The 19,842-nt window shown below is 41.2% G+C and overlaps 1 protein-coding gene and 1 long non-coding RNA gene across 3 annotated transcripts in view; one reads left to right on the top strand and one right to left on the bottom strand.

Annotated features, from left to right (window-relative positions):
• Rab3b (RAB3B, member RAS oncogene family) overlaps positions 1 to 11,645 on the top strand; it is an 88,020-nt gene extending 76,375 nt beyond the window's left edge. For both annotated transcript variants that reach the window (XM_063235193.1, XM_003463066.5), the window contains exons 4-5: positions 1,748 to 1,872; positions 11,058 to 11,645. In XM_063235193.1, coding sequence (XP_063091263.1) covers positions 1,748 to 1,872; positions 11,058 to 11,245 — 313 coding nt within the window. In that variant the 3' untranslated portion in view covers positions 11,246 to 11,645. The remainder of the gene's footprint in view (positions 1 to 1,747; positions 1,873 to 11,057) is intronic.
• A 2,736-nt stretch (positions 11,646 to 14,381) lies between these two features.
• LOC134472817 (uncharacterized) lies at positions 14,382 to 19,416 on the bottom strand. Its single transcript, XR_010042796.1, has 3 exons — positions 19,173 to 19,416; positions 18,697 to 18,760; positions 14,382 to 15,472 (listed from the first exon to the last, which is right to left on the bottom strand). It is a non-coding gene; the product is annotated as an uncharacterized LOC134472817 (long non-coding RNA).
• Between the last annotated feature and the right edge of the window lie 426 nt (positions 19,417 to 19,842).

Genomic DNA, 19,842 nt, shown 5'->3' with positions numbered 1-19,842 from the left:
GATGACAATGAGATCAGCTTTAGGATCAGGAATGTCAACAATGAGATCAGCTTTAGGATCAGGGTCAAAATAGGTCTAGGAGATATAGGCACAGTTCAGTTAGATTCTGATAGCCAATGTCAGAGTAGGGTCTAATTTAAGATGTGCTTTAGGATTAACCATTCACTGGCCTATTGATTCACCAAATATTCACTTACACTTTCTTTGCTGTGTGCTCTGTGCTGGATGCAGGTGTAAACCTGCCCTCATAGAGAGACAGATACGGTTCACCAAGTTTAAAGAGGTGCCATGGTACATATGCAGGAGACCAAAAGGAGAAGTGGTCACTTCATCAAATAGGGTAGTTGGGGACAGTTAGGCCATTCCCCCAAAATGTTTCTACAATTTTAAGGTCTTATTTTATTCCTTCTGGCAAAATTTTGTTTCTAATCATATAGTACCATCTGTTCATTTTCAAAAGCTTATATATATTTAAGGAGTATGTTTTTAAAAGTCTTATAATCATCCAGGTATAGGATCTGAGGTAACAGGATCATAAGATTGAATCCAGTGTGGGAAATTTAGTGACTTAGCGAGATTGTCTTAACCTAAAAAATAAACAGCTGGGGATATAGCTCAGTTCAAAGGCTGTGGGTGCAACCACACACATACACACACACAAATCTCACAGTTATTCTCTGTGAAGGAAATATATGCTGATCTTCTGGTTTCTTTTTTTCCTTTTTTCTTTTTGGTGTTGGGGATCAAACTTACAACCGCGTGCTTGAAAGGCAGGCGCTTATGTCGGTGAGCTAAATCCCTGGCCTGTCTTCTGGTTTCTAAGGCCTCCACAAAAGCGTATAAACCACAGAGGAGTGGGTAGAGGCCAGGTGAGTGTAGGGAAGCTTGAGAAAACTCCTTGCAAGGCATTGTTGGATCCACACAGTCTTGGAGGATGAGCTAGTTCTGGGGGAAGTATTCCCAGTACAGGCAAATAGCACAGACACAGGCACAGAACAACATACAGAGAGTGAGTGAGAAAGACTGTGAAGCAGGACGAAAGCCAGTGAGGCTGGAAATCCAGGTTATGAATGATCTTGAATGGAAAAATCTAGATTTGATCCCCTAGCTAGTTGGGAGCCAGAAGAAGTTTTTTAGAAAGGACACAAAGTCATCAGATACACATTTTACAAAGAGCTGCCTGTACAATGAGGATATTAGAGGACTGCAAAGAGGGGCGGGTAGGTTCACAACAATGGTTCAGGTTTGGGTGTCTGTGACAGCTGGCAGGTGCAGATGTACATGTGTGTCGTTTGCTGAATTAACTGCAAATAAATTGGGTGTTGCTAGCCTTATGGAAGGGAAGCTGCTGCTTCAATGCTTGAAGTTCTCTTTCTGAAGTAGGAGACTATATGTGTTAGTTTGAGCTGTTATAACAAGAATACCATAAACTGGGTGACTTAAATGACAAACCTGATAGTTCTGGATGGTGGAAAGTTTGAGATCAAGGCACCTGCAGATCCATTGTCAGGGGACAGCCACGTTCTTGTGTCATTAAATAAAGGAGAGAGAGAGAACTGGTCTTTCTCTTCTTTTAAGGATGCTAGTCCCATTTACCAGGGCTCTACCTTCATGATATAAAAATCTCCCAAAGGCTCCACCTTCAAAGACCATCACATTGAGGTTTAGGATTCTACATGTGAGAGGGCAGGAATGAAGACCTTCAGTTCATAGCAATGTGGTGAACACATTTCTGTCTGTTTTTTAGGGCTACTCAAATCAAGACCTACTCCTGGGACAATGCACAGGTTATCCTGGTGGGAAATAAGTGTGACATGGAGGAAGAAAGGGTTGTTCCCACTGAGAAGGGCCGGCTCCTGGCAGAACAGCTCGGTACGTGCAGAACAGCGTGTGTGTACGTATGCATGTGTGCATAGAGATGGGACACATAAAGGGGACAAGTGTGTGTGTGTGTGTATTTGTAACTGTAGAGTATTATGACTCAGGTACCTATGTGCTCTCTGTATATTTTGTATTTGTGTGATGTCCATATGGATTTGTCCTTATAAATTTTAAGTAATTCATCATTTATGGTATGTATATATTTTGTTATATTGAATACATAAGTAAATTTACAAACTTTTTAGCAATTCCTTCCACAAGGGTTTGAGGTAGCTTACTAAAAATATAATGTAGTGAGAAGAGGGGAATAGAGGGAAAGGAGCAGAGAATTTTAGCAAGAGAAACAAAAGTGGAAAGAAAATAATAGAAAACCAGCTGAGATAAGTATATATATCATAGGTTCTTGGGACTTTGCAAGAGTTGGGCCAAAATATGGCCTTTGAGCTGCCTAACAACCATTTCAAAGAGGAAAAAGTAATCTGTTACATGGTTCAATGGGCCCTTAAAATAAGATGCCTATTATTCTACAGAGGTAATTGACAACTATGGAGTAGAATTTTTTATGCTGACTGTGACCCTATATTTAATATCAAATATCCTCCTAAGAACTAAAGCAACTAATATCATATAGGCTATTTCTTACCACTTTTCTTAATCCAAGCTGATAATTCTCACCAAAACATAGTTCATAACATAAGTAGAGTGTAAAGGCATAAAACCATGTGGCTCAAGTATTAGCTCAGTGATACTGTGGCTTGTCCAAAGTTGAAGCATCATGATCCCTGATCTCTGTGGGGCCCAGGTTACTCAGACATGTCTCAGTGACCTTGTAGAAGAACTTAAACTTTGCTTAAGTCTTTATTTTATTTTAAAGAGAATAAAACCTAACAAAATAAAACTGAATAAATCCAATCAAAACAAACAGTGACAGTGGTACAGAACTTCAAAACAGGATAATAGGAAATCAATAGTGGCTACTATAATATATCCTGTTATCCTCACAATAGTTGTCCATACTATCAGACATAGCAAAATCAAATAAATCAAAACAGAATGAAACCAATCCAAACAGAACATTAAATAAAACAAAACAATAAATCAGAACAAAACTGAAAACAATATTGGATTTCAAAAGCAAGACATAAGGAAATCCCCCGTAGTTGCTATATTGCATACTGTTATCCTCCTAACTTGCACAGACTACTGGCCTTAGGCCTGCAAAATCAGTCAAACAATATAAACATTTAGTTCTTTTTGTATCTTAGTTGCTATCGACTCAGCCTGTCCTCCGAACCAGCTAGTTGCTTACCGGGGGCGATGGGGGTGGCTCTTGATTCTCAGCCCACTTTATTTTATTATATTCTCAGATTAATGTAAAATTGCCCTAGAGAAAGTATTCCATACTTACAGAAACTTTGAAATCTTCCTCTAGAAAAATAGAGGAATTGTTTGGATTTTAACTAGTCTTCCTAAAATACTATGATATTCTTAAAATACCATAAGTATTTTAACTATTGAGGAACAGAGAGTTTTAAATTATATTCTCTGATAATCTCTCAAATATCACTGTTTGGACTTGTAGTTAGAGTAAACTATGATACACAAATACGAATTATATTGCGCATATTTGTGTTACGTATGTGTGTAAGGTGTGTGTGCATATGTGTGTCCCCTATACTTCTTTCTCCCTACCCTCCCTACCCTTGTTCTCCAAGGTGGCCTGACCTAGAAATTAGCAAATCGTATGGGCTTAGTAAGTTGGGAAGTTGGTCATCTTGTGCCTTGCTGTTCCTACTCTCTCACAGTTTCTCAGGGTCCAGAAGGTTGCCTCTGCTTGATTTACAGAATAATAAACATGTGGGAAGACTATGGTTGGTCACCCATGAGTCACATGTTCATCCCCATGACCGGAGGAGGCAAGTATTATACTACAGAGTTCCACCATAACTGCTTAAAGTGCTAGTTCCTAAAAGGAAGAGATTGTGGGCAGGTAAAAGTACTATAAGTCGGGGCTGGAGGTTTAGCTCAGCGGCCTAAGCGCCTGCCTTACAAGCAGGCAGTCGTGAGTTCGATCCCCGGTACCAATAAAAAGGAAAAAGACCAAAAAAAAAAAAAAGTACCATAAGTCCACCATGTGTACTATGAATAAAGTGAAAAAGGGAAACCTAATTTTAGTCTGGAAAGCCAGCCTATTCTGAGAAAATAACACTCAAGCTGAGAACTAAAGAATGAGAAAAGTTTGGCAAGAAGCAGGAGTGAGAGGAGAATCACCTGAATAATGTGGGTTAGAGCTTGAAACATTCAAGAGATTGAAAGAAGGCCATGTCAGAGACTAAACAATGAAGGGGACAGTAGTGTGAGAATGAAGGCAGAGAAGCAGGGTGGACAGCTGTGCCAGCCTGTGTGTCATCATTCTGAGTCCTTTTGCTCTATCTCGCCTTGGGGAAGCTCATACTTTGTGGACTGGGTTTCCCCTGTGACTGTGGCTTCTGGCTGGGTTCACCCCAGGGGAAGCAGGTGACTGGAGACAGGGAAGAAAGAAAAGCTGGGGTACTCCCTATTTGGCTGGCTCTTATTCTATGACTCCTGTTCCCTTGATTCCAGTTTCCTTTGCTTCTTGTAATATTTTTTTTTTTTTGCTGTTAAAGATCTCTGTGTTTTCTGACTATTCTGTTTGGCTTCTCAAATCTGTCATTACCTATTTAGCCTATTTGCTCTGGTTTAAATAATAAGAATAGTTCCCATTTTCTTGGTTGGAATCTGAATAAAGCAATTGTGTAAAGAGCCTTATAGGATATGTTCCAAGTGGTGGATATGCGGTAGGGAAGAGAAAGGGAAAGCTCTCTGGGATGAGAAATTCATTGGCCAGTAATGAAATTCATTAGTAGGAGGAGCTAGGTCAGTGGTGGCGAACAAACATATGGCATGCATGTTGTTTTTCTTTTCAGACAAAAGATGTTAATGAATGAGTTGCTTTTTTCTACACTAACGCCTCAGTATTCAGGTTTCATGGAAATGTTAGCACTATGGGTTTTGAGTTGTACTTCGGGCATTTGTCTCTGAAAGGTTTACCACCACTAAGCTAGAGAGTAACAGTCTGAGCAAAGATACAAAATGAGAAAGCCTTGCTGTTTCTGGAGCATAATGTGAGCCAGGGTGATAAAGCCAAGGCTTGGGCCAGGCAGGATTGCTGTGATTTGGAAGTGGTTTGTGTGTCCTCCATGGGTACATGGTGATTGAAGGCTTTGTCCCCAGAGTGGCAGAATGTGGAGAAAGTGGACTCTTTGAGGTAGAGCTCTACAGGAAGTCCTTAGGGTCACTGGGCATGTGCCCTTACAAGGCAGTTTGTGGGATCTTTTACCTTCTTTTGAAAGGGTTTTAATGAAGGTAGAAAGTCTGGCTCCCCAATTCTCTGCTTTCTGGCTCAAGCTACATAATCTTCTTGCTGCCACACCCACTCCTGCTGTTGCTGTTGGCCATGAGATGGTAGAGCAAAGTAGCCCTGACCATACAGCCCCGAGGTCCTTTGGACATTGAGTCTTCTGAACTGTGAACCACATGACCCTCTCTCTTCATCAGTACGCTGTGTCTAGTGTTTTGTTGTAGTAATAAAAATCTAACTAACACAAGGATCTTTGGTTTTAAGATATGAGGCTGATTTGAAATTAATCAGACATCATTCAGTCCCAGTGACACAAATCCAAGTCAAGACAGTTGAAGTGATAAGTCAGGGACATAGTTGAAGCAAAATGCAAGAGGAACTCACTGGAGAAAATAATAAGAGCAATGTGTTGAGTGAATTGTTCACATGATACTGAAAACTATCAGTGACCAGAAGGGTGTAAGTTGAAGATTGCAGATCACCAGATATGAAGAGGTGGCAAAATAGGAAAGGGATTTGAGTATACGATAGTAGAGAAATTTCTAGAGCCATGTTGGGGCATGAAGTTTAGCTAGTTACAGGTTTCTGAGTAGAACCTAAAATCTGGCTCAGAGGCATATAGTATGGACTCAGTCTTGGATCTATAATGGCTGCCTTTGGACAGGATAGGAAAAAAGCACTTTGAGGGTAGAAGAGAATCTTGGATTCAGTTAAGTACTCCATTAAAAACTGCAGAAATCTTAATGTTCTGAAGCCTATTAGAGGGAGGAAAGGTCTCAGTTGGAGGTGGCTGTTCTGCTTAATTGGTTGTCATCTTCATGTGCACTCGATTCTGTGCTCCTGAGAACCTTTACTGATAAAGCCGAGAAAAAGGTTACCTGAAGGGCCTTCAGGAGCCTGACAGTAATTGGGTGAGGATGCATTGGGGTCTGTCCTGCTAAACAAGAGATCCTTGTGCTGACTAGACCTGTGAGCTGGTAACTTGAATGAAAGTTCCCATGCTTTGGGTACCTTTAAGATGATAGTGAAGATACCTCATTGACATGACCTATGAGCTCTTCATGATTGCTTTCTTATGAACTTATATCTCACAGCTTTGGTTATTTTGCTGTAATGATAACAAACTGCTATTGTCCTTCTAGCAGGCTTCCTCTCACCCCCTTTCTCTGTGCTTATACTGTTTCTTCTGCCCAGTGTGCTACCCATGCATGTGGACATGTATACACTCGCAATCACAGGTCTTTCTCTAGCTGTTGTCTGCTTAGGCAAAGTAGCTTCTGTGTGTCCCAACAATCCTTTGGCTCAACACTGCTTCAGCACTTATATTATAGTCCATGTGTCCTTTTCCCATGTCAGAGCAGCAGCTCCTCAAGAGGGGAACTATAGTGATACCTCAGTCCACAAATGCTTCTGTTGGCAAATAACTTGGTTCACAAACAAAAATATATGGCAAAAATTTGCTTCAATTCAAACTCCACATTGGGTGACAAACACAACCATTGTCCCTACACAAGCACAGATGCAGCCATCTTCCCCCAAATTGTAAGATCAATTAAGTTCATAAACCGAGGCACCACTGTATATCTGATTCACCTCAGTATCCTCAGGGCCCAACGTGGGGTCTTGCCATGCTTACTGAGGTGAGAAGTAATGATCCCCAGTGTCTGCAGCCCCTCAAACACACTGTAAGTACTTGCTCCCAGTCCATTATTCAGCAAGCACTCAGAGCACCTGTTCCTTAACTGGTGCTGGGGCTCTGAAGAATAGTGTAGCCCCTGCCCAGCGAGCTCCCTGTCAAATGCACTTTACCACATGGCATAACAAGTGCTGTGGTGGAGGGAGGCATGGGAAAACAAAGAGCCACATCTCAGCTGAGACCTGAAGTTAGATGAAGAGTTTTGCTCAGTTCTGACACTAACGGCTCATGTTTTGTACTGACTTAAGGAAACTCCCTTGCCCTTTCCTCCCCTTCCATTCCCTCCTTCTCCTGCATTCCTGTGTGACCTCTGGTTCGTTGAACTGGGTTTGAATGTTATACCTTGGTCTGTCACTGTTGCAACTGAGAGCAAAACAAACAGGCATAAAGATAAAACCCTTATTTATGCCGTCTCTGAGCTTCAGTTATTCTATCTGCAGTTACAAGCGATAAGCCCTCCTTTGCCCTCCCCATATCACAAGATTATTTTTAAATTGCTTTTGTAAAAGCCTGTGCAGAAGTGAGAAACTGAGACTCATTAGTGTGCCTTCCCTACAAGTAGGTTCAGTCTCTCCAGATCCCTGCACTCCACAAAAAACGTTGCACAGGGGCTGGGGATTTAGTTCAGCGGCCTAAGTGCCTGCCTTGCAAGCAGGCAGTCGTGAGTTTGATCCCTGCTACCGATAAAAAGGAAAAAGAAAAAAAGAAAAGAAAAAAAAAAAAAAAAACGTTGCACAGTGTCAGTGCTCACTAACGACCTGGGTTTTCGATTGCCTTACAGAGTAGCCACTGAGCAAGACTATAGAGAAGGCAGGTAAGGCAAGGATAGGCAGATTGGGGCTGGCAGTTTTGATCTCTAATTACAAGGCTAATTATTTCCCATCTAGGTTTTATTTTCAGGGAAACATAGTACTAGCTGATAGATATTGAATTCAAATGCAGATTGACACCTGGGCCTCTCTCCTCACTGCACACCTGTAAAATGTGGCATGTCCTCCCCTTATCAGTTCCTCAGAAGGGATTTATAGTGAAAGCTAGCTTATTTACTGGTTTACTTTTTCGCCCTTTTCCTAACGAGTACCCTCCTCCTTCCACCTCTCCAGACACTGCCACTTGCCGATAGCCAGTCAAAGAGTTTTTGTGATATTCATTAAGGAAAAGGTGTATGCTGAAGGTGGATCTGACTGGGTTTTCACAGTCTTAGGATAATGAGCAGCCGCTGCCATTTTCATCACAGGTCCACAATTAGGAGCATTTCTGCACTTTGCTTTTCTCAGGTCAGGAAATAGGCTGCAGGAGAGGCTGCCAGCAGGAGGTGGGCTGGCAGGAGCTGTGAACTGTGAGTGCCTTCAAGCTGGGAGGGCTGGGAAGAGGAGCTTTGTACCTGGTACTTCAGGCCACTCTGTGGATAGTGGGATAATGAGGGGAAGAAAGAGACCCCTCCTCTGTGGGAGAAGGAAAAGGAGGTAAAGGTGAGAGGAGCAGGATGAAAGCAGAGCAGAAAGGAACTCATTATAGCAGGCAGCTTTCATACAGCAGTTTATCCACTGTCTCATTCAATCCTCCCAGCTGCTCAGCAGAAAGACACTCACTATTCCTGCTTGACAGACAGGAGTCTGAGGGTCAGAGAGGTTAAGCAATTCAGACAGGTGTAGTGACTTGCCCAGATTCAGACACTGTGGCAGTCAGATCAAAGCAAACAGACTTGAAAAAAAAAATATGATCAAGAGGAGGGAAATGCTGAGTGAAAGGGAGAGAGAGGAAGGAATGAGAGCTAGGGGCTACAAATCAGGTCTGAACTCAATTCCCACTGATTTAGCCATCTGAGCCTGGGTGAGTTATGTAATCCATTGAAGTCTTTATTTTCTCATTTATAAATTGAAAAGATAGTATGAGGATTAAATAAGATGATATGTGTAAACATAGCACAGCATCTGGCATAGAATAGGTGCTCATTAAATATTATGGATTTTGGGGCTGGGGATTTAGCTCAGCAGCATAGGCGCCTGCCTTGCAAGCAGACAGTTGTGAGTTCGATCCCCGGTACAGATAAAAATGAAAAAGATCAAAAAAAAAAAAATTATGGATTTCAGAGAAAATCCATGTAACATAAGGGGAAAATAAACTAAATGGAAACAGGGAAGAGAAAGGGTTTTGAGCAGAAATAAAGGGCTGGAAGGAAGGTAACAAGAGAGTTGTTGAGGCAGGAACGTGATGGAAAAGGTAGTTTATGCTTCTAAGAGCTGCCACCAGGCTGGCCAGGATTCTTAGGTGGGAGGCACCCACTTTGTCTGAATCAGGAGAGATCTTGAGGCTACTAGGGTTTTTTTTGTTTTGAGTCTTTTTTAAAATTTTATTTTACAGGGAATAAAACCAAGCCAAAAAAAAAAAAAAACCCACAGAATAAAGCCAATCAAAATAAGACAGCATAAGCAACACAGGATTTCAAAACGAGATAATAGGAAATCAACAGTGATTACCATAATGCCTCTTCTTGTCTTCATAATAGTTGCCCATACCTTCAGACATAGTAAAATCAAATAAAACAGAAAAAGAATAGAACCAATAAAAACAAGACAATGAATGCAATACAGGACTTCAAAACAAGATAATAGTAAATCTAAAATGACTACATAATATATCTTGTTATCTTTGAGACAGTAGTCCATGCCATCAGATGCAACAAAATCAAACAAGATAAAAGAGAATAAAACCCAGCCAAACAAAACAATGAGAATGATACAGGTTTTGAAACAAGACAGTAGGAAAATAACAATGGCTGCCACCTTATAGAAGGAGATTCCCCCGTAGATGCTACATTGCATATTGTTATCCTCTGAGTAGATGATCCTACTATGGGCTTTAGACCTGCAAAGTCAGTAAAACACTAAACATTGCAAGCATTAAATTGCATTTCACCTCATTAGCTATCATCACAGCCTGTGTTTCTCTGGATCAGCCAGATACTTGGTGGCATAGGGGACATGTTGGCGCTTCTTGTCTCCCTGCCTGTGCTGCCTGTGTGCTGGCAGGGGTAGGTGTCTGGCTCTCCCCTCAGTCAGGCCTTCCTGGTGCTGACTCACAGGAGGTTTTAGCTTCTTGTTCTCCTCCCGTACAGTCCACAAATGGTGCCGACTCACAGGAGAGGACTGGTGTCTGGCTCTCTTCCGGTCAGTCCAGGGACAATTAGGTTTTGTCCCTTAAGCTATCATTAAGGGTCTCGGTATGAAAAAGATCAAGGAAGTGGGACATTTTAGGTGCAGTTTTCCTTTATCTTTTTTTTTCTTCTTCAAGGAAAAGAAAGACCTATAGGATCATTCTGGTTGAATTTAGGAGGGAGGAACCCCACCAAATGGAGATAAGCCAATATATCTGTAGTAGAAAGAGAAAATAAGCTTGTCTTGTTTATTATGGCTTTTGAGATGTCTCGCAAAGCCCAGATTAGAGCTGGCAAGGGGCTGGAGTGAATGAGAAGCAGAGGAAAAAGAAAATCCTGCTCAAAAAGTCTAAAACTTGGGCTTCTCATAATGGTGTTTTTACTTACCTTTGACAAGCCAGCATTCTTCCCTAAGCCACAGTGTCTGTATTAATGACATGAAGAGGGTATGACTGACACTGTTTCCTCCAAAGTGACATGCAGAATATATAAGATTATGGTTGTGGTCGATGTTTTAGAAAGTAGAATGTGTCTGCATATGTATTTATGTATTCAGTCTTTCTGCAAACACCTAATGATCTCCCTTCTGTGTCAGGATTAGGGCTATATACTTCATATGTTTTATCTTGCTTCAAATTTGAAATAACTCTATGAGGTAGGTAAAAGTATCATATTTCCAATCAGAGAATTGGTTTGTAAAGACAGTTAAGAGCCAGAATTAAAGAGCTGGTCAGTAGTAGAGACTGACTCATAAAACCAGTGCAGATAGCCCCTGCTCTGAACTGTCTCTTTGAAGCAGAATCTTTTGCCCATAGAATTAGGTCTTCTTGCTTCACTTCCAAGCACTAGCTAAATTGATCCAGAGTGCTTGGCTGGAGGCACAAAAGGGTTCCAGCTGATGGGATGGGAAAAATCCATACCTGTATCTCTTTTCTTCCTAGGGTTTGACTTCTTTGAAGCCAGTGCTAAGGAGAACATCAGTGTGAGGCAGGCCTTTGAGTGCCTGGTGGATGCCATTTGTGAAAAGATGTCTGATTCGCTGGACAAAGACCCTTCCATCCTGGGTACCTCCAAGAACACGCGTCTCTCAGACACTCCACCGCTGCTACAGCAGAACTGCTCATGCTAAGCAAGACCCGCCCTTCTAACCTCCCCTCATTGTGCCCCCATGCACACCTGCTTCTCCCTGATACACACTGACCGCTCCCACCCCTGAGTAAACTGAGTTCCTACTGTTCTTTGCCAGCCCTTGGACTTTAGGCCCCAGCTACGGACATCGAACAGCAGACTGACAGCACAGGACATGGCATAATGGGTGGAGAATTTCCTGTGCAAAAGACAACTGCATTTTATGAGGGGGATTTGATATGGAGACTTGGAAAAAAAGAGTCTGTCTTCTACCTATGAAATGAGATTTCCTCCATTTACCGAAATCTGACAAACCCACATCACTCAGGGGCTGGCCAAATATGTAAGGTGAGGCCCACTTGCATTGCTAATCCTATTAAAGAAAGCTTGGCAAAGTACAACCTTCTTGTTTCTCTCAGGCTCCCTGCAGGGCGTGCTCTCACTGCAAAGCCCTCCGCCTGTTACCACGGATGCCTCCAGGGCCTAGGCAGTTGCTGTGGTGACAGGCCAGTGCTAATCTCCAGAGAGATCACGCTCTCTAGTGATGCTAAAGGAACAAAGACTGAGTCAGAAACACACTTTAAGAAAATTATCTCCTGCAAAATGTCAAAGGTTTCTGCTTACCAAACAACAAATGAATGAGTGCAAGAAAAAGACAAAGAGAAATGTACAGAGACATAAAGAACTGATCATGAGTTTCTGACTTTATTGCTTTCCAGCCAGTTCTTGACCCTGGGAACTGCATGGAATTGATCACTGGTTCTTAGACTCCAAGAACCTGAAAATCTTAGAGTTGATGCCCTCATTTACCTAGTCTGACTGGTCAGTTCCAACCTTCCCATCTCCAACAAGTGGCTGTCAGGCTCACATCTAGATCACTTGTAACACATACATTCCAGGCAAGGATCATAGCTGATTGTTGACACTATCTTTGTGCAGCTCTCATAGTTAGGAAATTTCCCTTTGGTTCATGTGGTGCTCTTTCTCCTGGAATGCTCCCTCCCCTGCCCCAATTTGTTTCAGCTCCAGTGTCACGATTGACCTCTCTGCCTCTGTTCCTTCTGCCATGTGACATATTTAAGTGATTTGAGAACAGGAAGCACGGTCCCTGGGACCTGTCTCTTCCCTAGGTCAAATAATTCCCCCCTTTAATTCCATTTGCAATTTTCATAGAGTCTTCTTCCTATCCTACCCTTTTCTCCAATCTGCCAGTTATTCCTGATCAGTCAACTAGGAAACGTGATTCAAAGCAGAATCAATTTAAGGGAAAATTAGGAAAATTGAACTCCAAGATTTCAATCCTAACTACTCTCCTGAACATGACACATTGGTGTCTACCAAACAGCCTTCTTAAACAGCTGGAGGGGAAAAAAAGATACTATGAAGTCAGAATGGATTTGCTGATGATTGTAATTTGCTGTGGGTATAGGAACTCAGCTGATTTTACTTAAATAATGCTATGAAGCTGGCAATGATTCCTGAAAAATCTTTCTTCTTCATCATATCTTGAACCCTCAGCCTTCTATTCCCTGTGCTAACATGCTACCTCAAAAGTCTGTGGGTGTGGGTGTGTGTATGTGGTCTCTCCTCAGTTGTCTCCATCTTACTTGCAGCTCATCATCTTAATAAAGTGCATTCACTGGCAGCGAGTCCACTGACTAACTGACGGGATTATCCAGTCAACCATATCCAGATGTTCTTTCTTTGATGCAATGCAGAGAACAGAATTGCAACTGGAATTGAGGAGACCTCGACTCTGCCACTTAATCAGATGTGATTCTGGTCTGGTTGCTCTCCTCTCAAAGTCTTGATTTTCCAGTTATAAGATAAAAAGGTTTATTTGGATGGTCTTACATCCCTTCAGGCACTTATAACTCTGTGGTATTTTTTTTCCCCTTACCATTTCAATATGATCTGCAAAACAAACCTGATTTCAGAGACCATAACTATCATCCCAGTGTTGTTTTAGCTAACACAATGTCATGCTGACTTTACACTACACATTTTCTGAGGACATTATGTATATTAATTGGTTTTTCTTCCTAACATCTTTGTGAGGGAGATGCTATAATTAACCTCGCTTAAAGGTTAAGAAACAAAGGCACAGAGAGGTTCTTGTTTGCCTAAGGTCACAAATGAGTAAATGGTAGAGCTGGGGGGTTCTGACTCAGCTAGTGGGTTCCAAGGTCTATGCTCTTAAACAAACATTCTTTATTGCATCTCTTTAGAGAAATATGATGCAAATAAGTTAGAGACTTGGCCAAGATCACACAGCTGGTGAGTGTGAGAGCCACATTAGGATTCAATCTCCGGGCATCAGATTCTAAATCCACTGGAGAGAAGACTTATGTCTCTGATCTGTTTACACATTGCTCAACAACTCAGACTCATCTGAGTGATAGGTGAGCTCAGGAAAGTAGAGTTAGTCTCTGAGGTGACAGGATCCCAAAGCCCTCAACACAAAATGCCTAGTGCTTCTGAGGGCCAGGTGCTGACTTTCCCTGTGTCTGACTCTCTGGGGCCATTTTCTTTCTTTCTTTTCTTTTTTATTTCTTCCTGTTCTTTCTTTCCTCTTTCCTTCCTTCCTTTCTTTCTTTCTTTTTCTTTTCTTTCTTGGTACTGGGGATTGAACTCACACCTCACGTTTGCCAGGCAGGCGCTTATGCCACTGAGCTAAATCCCCGGCCCTCATTGGGCCATTTTCATCTGGTTCCCGGAACAGGGCTTTTTGCAGCCTCCATGCTCCAGCACTGAGGTGTTTTAGGAAAGTGACTAGATTAACTTCTCTATGACAAAATATGTTCCCTTCCCAGAGCAACAGCTATACTTGTGCTTTCTACATTATAAAATTGTACACAGTGTCATGGATGGTTACTATTTTGTCTGAACAATAATACCCATGTACTCTAGTACTAGGATTACTAGAGTACTAGTAATAATACCCATGTACTCTAGTACTAGACCAATACCTTCATAACTTCTAGATGTTTTAGTACCTGTAGCGAATAATCTTTTCTCTCCTACAGCATGTCCAAGCAAAGGCTGAATTTTTGTATTTAAAAACTTAGTTTTTAAAATTCACGAGCCAGTTCAAGGAGCAAGCATATTCACAACAAATAGAATCAAGACTTAAAATATTATAATGGCAAAATCTTTTAATGTTCATCCAACAAACAGACCTGCTTGTTAGATGGCAATACCCCAGCCCTCCTCTGTGACCTCATTGAGAAGAAGGCAGCAGCTTCCAGCTGATTGCAGTGCAGCATTTATCAATCACGGTAATTGTGCAATTAGCCACCCAGGTTCAAGCTGTATAATGCATGTTAGTGCAACTTGTCCCAGATTTCATTTCCCTGAATAATCCAAATAAAGATTAAAAAAATAAGTTTGACCTTTTAAAAGGAAAAGTAGGCCTGAGTATTGTAGCTATATTATAGAATGTTTTAAATGTAGGTGTATCTGTAAATAGTGATTTGTGACTTGTTATTGTCTTCTTTGTAGCATTATTAGTTTCTAGGAGCAGCGGTGAGTAGAGTGTACTGAATGGGCACAGGTCCATGAAATATTAGAGCTGTAAAAGATCTTGGAGATCTTATCCAGGCTTCTATTTTATTGAAGGGAAAGTTTGAGACCCACGAAGAAGAAAAACTCCTAATCAGCCTAACAGTATAAAAATAATGGTGCCTGGAGTGTATCTTGAATCACCATGAAGAGGAAATTCACCTGTTCTGAGTAACTACAGAATAGTATAGGCCTAGTACTGTTAATATTGGATAAATGAAGATGAGAGGAAATAGTCCCTGCTTTCAAGGTACCTATAGTCTAATGAAAGTGCTTAGAATATGGTATCTTACTTCTTAGATATCCAGTTTAGTAGGCAAGGAAACAGACCTGGAAACATTAACATGGCCAAGTGCCTGTTAGCATCATTTGAATGCAGCTCCGTCTGAATCATGCTTTTTCAATTTTCATCTTCATAATATCATCTGAGATAATATCTCAGATGAAAAGTAGATGGATGCTGATAGTGACAGATTTCAAAGGCTCTTCAGAGTTAATTAACCTCAGCTGAGTTCTTGGTTTCCAATTGCATTGTGACTGTAGCCTTATAACTGAGAATGATATGAGCATCTTCCAGACCTGACTATCCACTCATCATCTGCTTCTGCCTCAAACGTTCTTCCTTGGATATTGAGTTTCCTGGAGAGTCTGAAGAATATTTACTTGACTTTATCAACAGTTTGGGGAGAAAGAAAAGAATTACAGAAATTAGTGTTTTGGGATCTCATCGATTTCTGCTACCACATCTGAAGCCTATGCCAGACTATGTACCACAGCTAAAGAATCAAGTAATAGTCTGTGCTTGGACCTGCATATAAAAGCTGGCCCATGAGATACAAATAGTGTTATGTGATGTTTTTTAAGGGCTTGAGTTCCTTATATGAAATAGGTAAAACTCAAATTTGTTCATTAATTTATTCAACAAAAAAGTATCCTCTGTGTTCCAGGGTACAATCAGTGGCAAATCAGAGCTGCATGACTTTGACTTTGTCTTTATAAAGCATATAGCTTCATAGTTTAGTCTAGACATTGTAAAATCATCACTTGAATATATTTTCAAAGTATTTTGAAGGAAAGATACATAAATCTATGAGAACATATAACTGGGAAACCCAAATCACACCCCCTCCCTCCCCAGCCACCTTTGTGGAGCTATTTCAGGAACCCTGGAAAAATTTCACTTCTGCTACAGATATCTCCCACTATTCACTGGCTGTTGCTTACATTCCTCAACTAAATTTTCATCTTTTAGTTCCAACCTTTGATGGCTGTACAAATACAAATCTCCCAAGAAGATTAAGGATAAGAGAATATCTACCTGTTAACCACCTTTAGATTCCTGGTAAGAGTTAATTGTCTTCTAAGGTCATAAGCAATCACTTCAAAACTTAATGTCTTAAGACAACAATATTTATTACCTCTCCCAATTCTGTTTCTTCCACTAAGTTTGGTTGGTCTATGCTGGCTTATTTCTCATGTCTGGGATGTCAGCCCAGGTGACCTCTCTCCTATGATCTCACCCTCCAGAAGTCTGCCCAGACCTTTTTATGTGGCAGCAGAAGTTTTCCCAGCAAGTACTTCTTAAGGCCCTGTTTGAACTAGATATGCTAATATCCCATAGACTAATGCAAGTCACATGGTCATGTTCAGTTTTAAGGTGAGAGGTGTGAAGATAGATGCCATCTCCTTATGAGAGAGGCTAAAATACTGTGGTCTACCACATGAAACACTCCTATATCATCTGAAAGTCGGTTTGGTAAGTTTCCCCAGGCTTAAAACCTGGCCCTGCAGATACCTCTAAAGAGAAGTATCAAAATAGTTTAGAATTCATCATTTACTTGGTTATCCAAAGACTCTACTTTGGAGGAGAAGTTTTGATGCTTGTTAAACAGTCTTATTTGATTACTTCTTAGATGTCTCCAAAGGATGAATCTGGCTTTACATTCCAGGGGATTCACCATAGATAGATAATGGTTGTGATCCCTGCCTGAAGTACCTACCCAGAGGCCCAGCTGAAGGATTTGGCTATGCAGAAAAGATGGCTCAAATAACAATTGGGCACTCTGCTCTACGTACATTTTCTTTCTTGAAGTACTCATCTAGTTTTGATGACAAGACTTTGACAGTGCATACCCAAGTGCCCACTAGAATTTCTTAAGTCTTAAACTGAACATGTCCAGATTAGAGCTCAGTTCTGCTCCAGTCGTCACAGAAATTTAGCCATCATCCTTAATTCCTTGGATTTTCTTTTCGTAGTCACCACTTTGAATCCAACAAGTCCTAGGGGCCTACTTCTATGATGCCTCAAATCTGTCCACTTTTCTCCATTTCCTTTGCCGTGGCTTTAGTCCAAACCACCATCATTTCTCCCCTAGAGAGCTACCAAAGGTTTTGTTTTTTGTTTTTTATACTGGAAATTGAACTCAGCACCTTGACTTTTAGGCAGGCACTTAGGCTAATGAGCTGCATCCTTGGCCCAAGCTAACAGAGTTCTTAACCAACTTTCCTATATTTACACTTATTCCTCTCTGATCTATCCTCTATAAAAAGTAGTATTTTTAAAATAGAAGTAAAAAAGAATAGCATAGTAACTAGTATGAAGTTTAGTATGAAGTATACTTCCATACTTAACCCAGACTTCCATTTTTATTAATAATTTTAAATTATTCTACTTCTAGCCCTGAATCTGTTCCTAACTTGCTCTAGGACCGCTAACAAATCGTTTCCTATGATAGCCAGCTGTCACCTCTCCCAATTCTTCTCACACAAACATAAGGTTGTGGGGCATTTGTAACCCCTACTATTTGATTTCTTTTCTCTGCCCTTTTTTCCCCTTTGTAACCTCCTAAACCCTAGTTTTGAAAACTTCACTTATTTTATGGCCTATAGTTTATAGCTTAGATGTTTAGCTAACAGATTTTAAACAGCGAACAAACTTTGGCCAGATCTTGAAAAGACCTTCTCTTGTCCCTTAATTGGCCATAATAACTACAGAAAGGAGAAACAAACAGATTTATCTCAAGGTGACCAAACTGCCCGGTGCCCACATTCTGTGTGTCAGTTAACCAAATGTATAAGAAGTTATAACATTCCAAAATAATAATAGTGCTGCAAAAAGGTGGTATCCATGGTAACCCCCTGACCTTGTGAACTCATACAGGGGTATAGGGCTAGGGATTTAGCTCAGCGGCATAAGCGCCTGCCTTGCAAGCAGGCAGTCATGGGTTCGATCCCCGGTACCGATAAAGAAAGAAAAAGACAAAAAAAAAAGAAAAGAAAAGGGAACAAAAGGATCAAAGCCAGCCAGCCAGTAGCCAGCAATTTCAATGGCCTAAGCTGACTGACCACTGCAACTTTAATAAACCTCATTTGTTTCTTGAATCACAGTATCCCATGGGTAAATTTCTTGAGCCCCACCATAAGGTGAGAAAGAGTGTGGCCTCTGGGTCCCTTCTGCCCTGAGCCTAGCTTCTTGGGCCTCGGCCAATCACCTCTTTATTTGATTCTGCTGCTGCAGAGAGCTCAGTATATTCTTCTAATAAAGTCCCATTAGGTTCTTAATATTTGAAACTAAAAATATATTGTCTTTCCTTCGATTCTTACTCTTACCCTTTAGCTCCGAAGTGCAGAAATTTTAACTTTTAAAAGCCAGGTTTTTCAGAATGTCACACTGACACTGACTTTCTGATCAAGACAGTTATCTGGGAAAGAAGTCTACAGAGGCTGCCACTCTTTTTTGTGTATCTGAAGGCACATCGAAGAGGGATTTTTCAAGATGAGAAATAATTCTCCATGAACACAGATGACATCTGCCTTGGTTACTTTTCTGTTGTTGCTGGGACAAAATACCCAACATCCAAAATGAAGGAAGGAAAGGTTTATTTTACTTACACTTTTTAGAGGTTTCAGTCCATGATCAGCTGACTCCAAGGCAGGGTGGCATGGCACTGCAATACTTCAAGGTAGCAGCCAGAGCAAAAGGAGAAAACAAACCTCATCTCCTGGCTAATACTGTACACAGGCCACCGACCCCCACCCCACCCCCCCACCCCCACCCCACCCTGCCCCGCCCCACCAGGGCAGGTGTAGCACTCACAAAATCTCCTTGGCCTCCTTTGCCCAGGATGAGGATATTTACAAAGTAAGAACCCTGACTCCCTGCTGAGTCTCTCAGTTAAACTTTTAAACTGCTCAAATTGTATCAGTCATAACATTATAAGCAAAGGTTCCTGTAATGGGGGTGAGGTTTAACTGGTCCACAGAGATTCTGGTTTCTAGACCCTCTTCAGCTAGATAAAACAGCTAAGGCATTGCCACTTGGTTCTCCACCTCTGTTCCTATTTCCCAGCCATCTCAGTGATACCCACCATTTTGAGAGTACACCACTGACCAGCCTAGGTTGTGTGGCATAAGATTTTGCCCTCTTCTTTCTTCTTCTTCTTCCTCTTCTTCTTCTTCTCCTTCTTTTTCTTCCTTCTTTTTTCTCATGGTATGGAGTGAACCCTACATAAGTGCTCCACAACTTTTATTCTCCCAGCCCTTTTCTATCCTTTTGAAGTAGCCAAGTAGCAAATATCCAAACAGGAAATCTCTAAGAGGCTTGAATAAAAGACTTCCCTTTGCTTGGTACAAAATCATACAATAGAAATGCTAATGGACAACAAAGTAAAACATCAAGTCCCTGAGGGTTATGACTCAAATTTCTTGGCTCTTGCCTTAGATTCTAATGCATCTCTTGCCAGGTTTAACAATGGGCTAGGATAAAGTTAATGGCCTGGGTAAACTTGGCTAAATTGTTTCCTATTTGGGGGCTTCAGCAGCTGGTTTTTGCAAGCCCTCTTGGCACTAATGCTTTTTCATTGGATGTCCCTTTTCTGTAAAAGCTACAAGTGGAAAACATGATTTTGGCAAGAATGTTTCCATTATAAAAGCTTTTTTTCTTTTCAGAGTCAATGAAAGCAGCTGAGGCTGTGTGACCCTTCATCACTCAGCCAGGCTTGTGGCCCTGGTTTCCAAGTCTGCCAGAAAGGATTTTAG

The sequence above is a fragment of the Cavia porcellus genome, unplaced genomic scaffold, assembly GCF_034190915.1.
Source record: "Cavia porcellus strain 051 isolate PalLab524CR breed Dunkin Hartley unplaced genomic scaffold, mCavPor4.1 scaffold_25, whole genome shotgun sequence".
NCBI classification, from domain to species: Eukaryota; Metazoa; Chordata; class Mammalia; order Rodentia; family Caviidae; genus Cavia; species Cavia porcellus.
Note: the sequence above shows the minus strand (reverse complement) of the source record. Positions and strands in the feature narration are given on the sequence as shown.